The 7,426-nt window shown below is 41.4% G+C and overlaps 1 protein-coding gene across 1 annotated transcript; it reads right to left on the reverse strand.

The window, feature by feature from the left end:
• Positions 1–5,281: 5,281 nt before the first annotated feature.
• Positions 5,282–7,113, reverse strand: foxe1 (forkhead box E1). Its single transcript, XM_055632534.1, has one exon. It carries the CDS (start codon positions 6,681–6,683, stop codon positions 5,577–5,579), a length of 1,107 nt encoding a protein of 368 aa, XP_055488509.1. The 5' UTR covers positions 6,684–7,113; the 3' UTR covers positions 5,282–5,576.
• Positions 7,114–7,426: the final 313 nt, after the last annotated feature.

A 7,426-nucleotide genomic window follows, 5' to 3' on the forward strand; every position in this document is an offset into this window, starting at 1 on the left:
GATACACCGTATAAACTGGCCCTTCAGCCCACCAGGTCTGCCTTGACCAGCGACCACCAATGCACTCATTCTATCGTGTTCAGGAGGGACAATTACAGAAGTCAATTTATGGACAAACCTGCACACCTTTGGAATGTGGGAATAAACCAGTGCACCCTGAGAGAACCCACGTGGTCACAGGGAGAAAGTACAAACTCCGTAAAGACAGCACCAGTAGTTGAGATCAAACCCTGGTCTCCAGCTCTGTAAGGCATCAGCTCTGCCTCTGCGTCATTGTGCTATCACCATACTGCTCCCACTCTGACCTTTATGTCTGTGGCCTCCCGCAGTGGTACATCATGAGCCAACACACCTTATCTTTCACATTTGCAGCCTTTCTTTTACGTTTACTTGTATACTCTGGTAGGATGCATATATCGTAATCGTGCCAGATGATCTAATGTTACCAACACATTACACAAACAAAGAAACATGGCATAGTTTTTCACCTATCAGGGAACCACAGGGAATTTGTATTATTCCACCCACTGCCTTCCCCCAATTATCTGCAGAGACTCAAACCGGAATGTCAACTATCCCTCTGCTTCTGTAAAAGCTGCTCCACCTGCTGATTTTCTACAGCAGTTTGTATTTTGCTTTCTGCTTGACTAATATTTTTTCATGACTGATTTTTTTGATGTGATGAAAGGTTTCATCAGTGGCATATTAACTGTTTCACTATTTTACCATTACTATGTCAAATTCTTGGAACTCTCTAACCAAACGATAGTGGGAGCTCTTCACCCTGCACAGACCAAAATGGTACATTGGTTTACTATTACTTTCTGAAGGGCAGACTGGAAAGGTAAACATATATATTGGCTTCACCTGCATTGCCATCAGCCTTAATTTAAAAAAATGAATACCACTATTTGTTTGGTCATAAATAAAACTATCAACGTTTAAGAAAACATTTGGACAGGTACATGGATAGGACAGGTTTAGAGAGGTATGAGCCAAATGCAGGGAGGTGGGACTAGTGTAGATGGGACATGTTGGTAAGTGTGGGCAAGTTTAGCCGAAGGGCCTCTTTCCACCCTGTATGACACTGACTCTATGACTCTAACTATTTGCTTAACAAAGCACTTCCCAAAGTCCAGAGTAATGCTAAAAGTAACATAGGCTGACAATTGTTCCCATCTTACTTGACTCCACTGAAATTAATTATCTGTTTGAACCGTATGCAAATTGGAAGCTGCTTTTCCTATAATACAACCGTGTCCTTTCACCAAAAAAAATAGCTACACTTCAAATAGCAACAACCATAATATCAATTTACATACATCTTTTATAAGGCAAAACACACTACAATGCTTCACTGGAGTGTTATCCACCAAATAAAGATGCTAATAAAGGAATATTAAAGGATTGGATTAAAAGCTAGGTCCAAAGCTAGCCGTTTACGTGGGAAGAGAGGGAAGGAATTTCACAGCATTAGTATTTGTTCCTGTCGACATGGCTGACAATGGTGGGTCAATTAAATACTGGAATGATCAATAAATCAGATTTAGAGGAGATGGATGAGGGCTTTAAGACTGAGGAGATTAGAGAGATATTAAAAAGTATTTGAAAACAAAGATAAAAATTGGAACATTGAGACATTGCTTAAGCAGGATCCAAAGTAAAACAAGCACAAGGCATGATGGTGAACAGAAGCTGTTGCAAAATGACATCACTGCAATAGAGAGTTGGATGATCCCAAATTTGTAAAGGATAGGATGAGGGAGGTTGGTTTAGAGTGTATTGGAACAGTCAAGTATAAAAGCATGAAAGTTATGGATGAGAGCTTCAGCAACAGATTATCTGAGATGGGTATAGAATCAGGAGATGTTAAATATAAAGATGGTTGATCTTGGTGATGATTTGAAGCTTGATCTTAGGGTCAAATAGGACAATAGAGATAAACATGCAGGTTGGTTTGAGTGAGGGATGAACTCGGTGTCTGGGAAACAACATTGACAGCTTTGGTCTTACAATATTTAATAGAAAACAGTTTGTGCCTATCTAGTCCCGTATGTTGGGCAGTTTAACAATTTAAATACAGTGGAAGGGTCAAGAATCTGTACTGAGGTATACGTAGGTGTGCATTTAGTTCATTCTGTTCTGTATAATGTTTAGAAACATAGAAACGTAGAAATTAGGTGCAGGAGTAGGCCATTCGGCCCTTCGAGCCTGCACCGCCATTTAATATGATCATGGCTGATCATCCAACTCAGTATCCTGTACCTGCCTTCTCTCCCTAGCCCCTGACCCCTTTAGCCACAAGGGCCACATCTAACTCCCTCTTAAATATAGCCAATGAACTGGCCTCAACTACCTTCTGTGACAGAGAATTCCAGAGATTCACCACTCTCTGTGTGAAAAATGTGTTTCTCATCTCGGTCTTAAAAGATTTCCCCCTTATCCTTAAACTGTGACCCCTTGTTCTGGACTTCCCCAACATCGGGAACAATCTTCCTGCATCTAGCCTGTCCAACCCCTTAAGAATTTTGTAAGTTTCTATAAGATCCCCCCTCAATCTTCTAAATTCTAGCTAGTACAAGCCGAGTCTATCCAGTCTTTTTTCATATGAAAATCCTGACATCCCTGGAATCAGTCTGGTGAATCTTCTCTGTACTCCATCTATGGCAAGAATGTCTTTCCTCAGATTAGGAGACCAAAACTGTACGCAATACAGGTGTGGTCTCACCAAGACCCTGTACAACTGCAGTAGTACCTCCCTGCTCCTATACTCAAATCCTAGTTTTATATAATTTAGGTTTATATAAGGATGTGAACGATGCTTTTTATTGGAACATTTGAATTTGACATGAAAATAAGAAATTGAGACCAAAGTTGAAACCAAACTCAAAATCATCATGATTTTTTTTCATGTAAAAAAGATGCTTTATAATGCATTGATGTTTCATTTTTTTTACATCAGAGAAGGCTGTTTTCACTATTAAATAATTCGACGTGATTGAAACTTATGGAGACATTGGAAAATGGCCCTCATGATTATATCTTTTTAACCAGGTACATTTCGGTTTATCAACAGCCATTTTATCCATCTTTTAACTTTCCTTGTCTTACCGTAGCACACCTCTTTATAGTTACATAATTATAGATTATTTATAAAATTTGTCTGAGTAATGGGAATTAAAATGATGTTACAAACAGTTTTGGTTTGGGATTTTCTTAAATTAAAATAAAAAATAGGCAAAGTATTGTGCAACAGTCAAACCTTATGAATCTGAGTTTTCCTGACAAAGTATCAGACAGCGTCTCTGGAGAAAAGGAATAGTTGACGTTTCGGATGTGAACCCTTCTTCAGACTGACTGAATACTAAGATGGGTTAGACCCGAAACGACACATATTTATTTTCTCCAAAAACGATGCCTGACTCGCTGAGTTTCTTCAGCATGTCGTGTCTACGGTATAAACCAGCATCCGCAGTTCCTTCTTACATAAAGTGTCAGATATATTCACTTGACAACCGACAGCCACATTTTAGCCCGTCATTACTTTGAAGCCCCTTGTTAGCCATTTTCATTTGCAAATCATTCAAACAGACAGCAAATCATTGTGAGACAGCCGACCGAGTCCGCGCCGACCAGCGGTCACCCGTGGACTAGTTCTATCCTAGACGCTAGGAACAATTTACAAAAGCCAATTAACTTACAAACCTGCATGTCTTTGGAATGTGGGAGGAAACCTGAGCACCCGGAGAAAACCCATGCGGTCACAGCGAGAACGTACACGCTCCGTACATAATTCTATCTCGTCGTCAGGATCGAACCGGGGTCTCTGGCACTGAAAGGCAGCAACACTACCGCCGTGCCACTTGTTGAAATAGTCCAGGTAATACAAATACTTGAACGTTTTTACGTTAGTATTCAGTTGGAATAAGATTTTGGACAGAGTTGATTTGATTCTCCACATATTTAAATAGCAATTTAAATATATATATAAATAGTTAAGTATAGACTGTCCCTTTATCTATCTTATCCAATATTCCCCACTTCAATCAATTAAATCAATCAGATTCAGATTCAATTTTAATTGTCAATCTTGATACTAATTCTTACAAGATGTAGCACACTATGTTGTTTTTTTGAAAGGATAATGTTATTGGTAGCAATATGCGGTCAATAGTATTCAGTCTGTCGTACATAACCAATTACGCCTTTGTATCTTGGCATTGTAGACAATGAAAGTTTCCCACGCAGAAATTGAAAATATTGGCGCATTTCAATATATTCCATGGAATTCATATGCATAAAATCCCAATCTAAGGCTTTATTTATCTAATATTGATTTAATATTAACATGGTTCAACCATCAATCTAACTTCAAACATCAGATATACTAATCAATGGTTGAATATTATTTTGAAGATAGACACACCATGCTGGAGTAACTCAGCGGGACGGAGAGCATCTCTGGAGTGAAGGAATGGGTAACGTTCCGGGTCGAGACCGTTGAGTATGATACTGTTAGCTACTCTACCAGGGCTGAAACATACAACATTTTGAATGTTATACTACTGAGGGGTTGTTGCTTTAGACCGAGCTTCTGCCTCTGCTTCTGGGGGGATGTTTTCATGGAAAAACATATCAAAGAAAACTCACGACGTTTTGCCCAGTGTCCAAACCAATATCCATCCCTCGATGAACATCCCTAAAATAGTTAATCTGGTCATTATCTTTAAAAAAAAATTCTGTGATCTGGCTGTGCATACTGTTTCCTAGACTACAACATTATACGTTCGAGTAATTAACTGGTTGTACTATAGCACTATATAAGTGCAAATCTGTGTCTCTTCTGCAATCTCTATACTGAGCAGAATGTGCACCCGCTGCCATTACATTAACCTGTATAAACGAATCTCCAATCGATTAGCTTTCTAATAAACACTGCGCATACATTATGCTTTATATCAAACTGTATTGCAGTGCCTAATTTTCAAACCAAGTCATAATCAACAAACTTAATCAAAATAATGTGGAAACTGTCTTTGTATAAGTTAAATAATTATTCACGCTGATAACTGTGACCTCTACAACAGTCAGTCTCAAGAATTTTGGCGTTAAAACTAATAGGTTTAACGCCAAAATACGAAATATTCCCCACGCCTCAAATCATTGCAAGTAGTAGATGAAATGGCTCCAAAACGTTAAATTTCCTGAATCTCAGTAGTTGTTGCACATTCGGTTGTATCGTCTGTTTTATCCCCCCCCTCATTTTTACCTCTTCAGTTTATACAAAAACAATGCACTTCGGTCGGTTTCAATAACTAAACCAATAACTAAACACAATTGCCTTCGATTCTAATGAAGAGACAATGTCGTTATATTTTTCAAACAAAAAGCTTAAAGGATAAGATTGTACAGACAAGTTCATAAAAAAATACACATCTTTAAACTGTACTGTAACCTGCACTTAGAAGTAGCCGTATAAAATGACAACATTCATAAATCGGACGATTGAACCATGTTAAGTTAGTTTCACTTTAACGCCCGGACAGTTTACATCTGCAGAGTTCTCCATGAACCTTTTAAAGTGTGTTGTAGTTTTCAGTGGAGTGTAGAAACCCTTCGACTTTTGTATAGTAAGAAGGGTGATTAATGCATGCGTTTGTGCAATTGATCTGCCCGCTCGCGTTATATTGTCTGAGTGATGTGAACTGTCCCGAAGAGATTATTCCGAAGGGGCCCATTGGCTCATTATTTACGGGGGAGTGAGGGACGGGGAAGCAACCAGAGGCGCCATACGCTTGGTTATTGGCGAGACGGTACGTTGATGGATTCATTTGCAGATGTGAATTAGATCTGGTGTAGGGGCAGGGGTCAGCGTTAGCATTCCTGGGAAGCACTGCTCCATTGCAGGCCTGAGGGTGGTAAGAACCCAGCCCAAGGTTGGTATAACCAGCACTCAACTCTGAAGGAAACCGGCTGGTAGTGTTGTGGGACAAATCTGTCCCCGGACCGCGTTGCTCCGCCACACTGCTGAAATTGTACATCCGTGGCTGGCTGTTGTTAAAGCTGCAGTTTGGGGTGGTGTAATGTGCAGTGGGGTAAGATGGGAGAGTTGAAGCACAGTTGGAGTTGATGCTCACGTTGGCATAGACCGGCCTGGAGTACGGACTGCTCGCTGGTACTGGACTGAAGAAGTTGGGATCTTGGATGTTGCTCGGGTATGTGGACGTATCCGACCTCTTGAATCTCTTACGCCTTCGCAAGAAACTGCCACTCTCGAACATGTCATCAGCCGCTGGGTCCAGCGTCCAATAGTTGCCCTTTCCCGGCCGCCCTGGCTCTCGGGGAACTTTGACGAAACAGTCATTTAGGGTAAGATTATGCCTGATGGAGTTCTGCCATTTCTTGGAGTTGTCCCTGTAGAAGGGGAATCGTTCTGTGATGAACCTGTAGATCCCGCCCAAGGTGAGCTTTCTGTCCAGGGAATTGGCGATGGCCATGGCGATAAGGGCGATGTAGCTGTAGGGAGGTTTGCCCCGTTGCGGCGGCCGCTTGCGCCTCTTTACGCGATGAAGCTCCGCATGGCTTGTCTCCAGTTGCTCCCTCTCCACCTTCACCTCCGGCTGGCTCCTACTCCACGCACAGCACGAAGCTTCGGAAGGCGGCCGCTGGCTCTCGGCAGTCATTCCCCCAACATCAAGCCAATCGCATTGGCACAGGATATGTTACAAGTCTCCTATCTCCCCCGGACAGGGAGGGAATGAGCATCGGACACCTTCGCTCCTGACTCTGGAGCGCCGAGTCTGTGTCGAGACGTGCGCGCTTCTTTCAGTCACTCCCACTCCAGCGCAGCGCTCCCTATTTTAAATATGAACATTCACACACATGCCGAGTCAGGAAAGATACTGTACAGTTTACGAATTGAGCTAATTAAGCATTAACTATAAATAGGATTTCCGTAAGATGAGCTCTGCAATTTTCCCCATAAATTTTAAAACTGGTAGATGCCCTCGAGAATTGCCCACCTAAAATCTTATGACTGGCATTCAGTTGACTAGACGACTTTACGCTACTGTCCGCGTCTTGTTACGGTTTAAGATTTAAGCAAAACTTACATTTGGTAATGCTCGACTCGGTCTCACAGCGTCTTACAGCCAAATAATTAATTTTGGACTGCCGTATTCAAACGTAGAAGTCATGAGAAAATGCCAAGTTAATTTGCTTTTCAATGATGATGCTTGTGGATAAACATTGACGCCCTTGCACTGGGTAGAACACCTTAAAGTAATGCTAAGGTGTTCCACCGATGAGCATGAAAGAAAGCTTGCGGGGAATATAGAAACATAGAAACATAGAAATTAGGCGCAGGAGTAGGCCATTCGGCCCTTCGAGCCTGCACCGCCATTCAATATGATCATGGCTGATCATC

This window comes from Leucoraja erinacea, chromosome 3 (genome assembly GCF_028641065.1).
Source record: "Leucoraja erinacea ecotype New England chromosome 3, Leri_hhj_1, whole genome shotgun sequence".
In the NCBI taxonomy this organism is placed as follows: domain Eukaryota; kingdom Metazoa; phylum Chordata; class Chondrichthyes; order Rajiformes; family Rajidae; genus Leucoraja; species Leucoraja erinaceus.

Coding starts and splice junctions, on each gene's coding strand:
- foxe1 (XM_055632534.1), bottom strand. CDS start 6,683: ATGACTGCCGAGAGCCAGCGGCCGCCTTCCGAAGCTTCGTGCTGTGCG.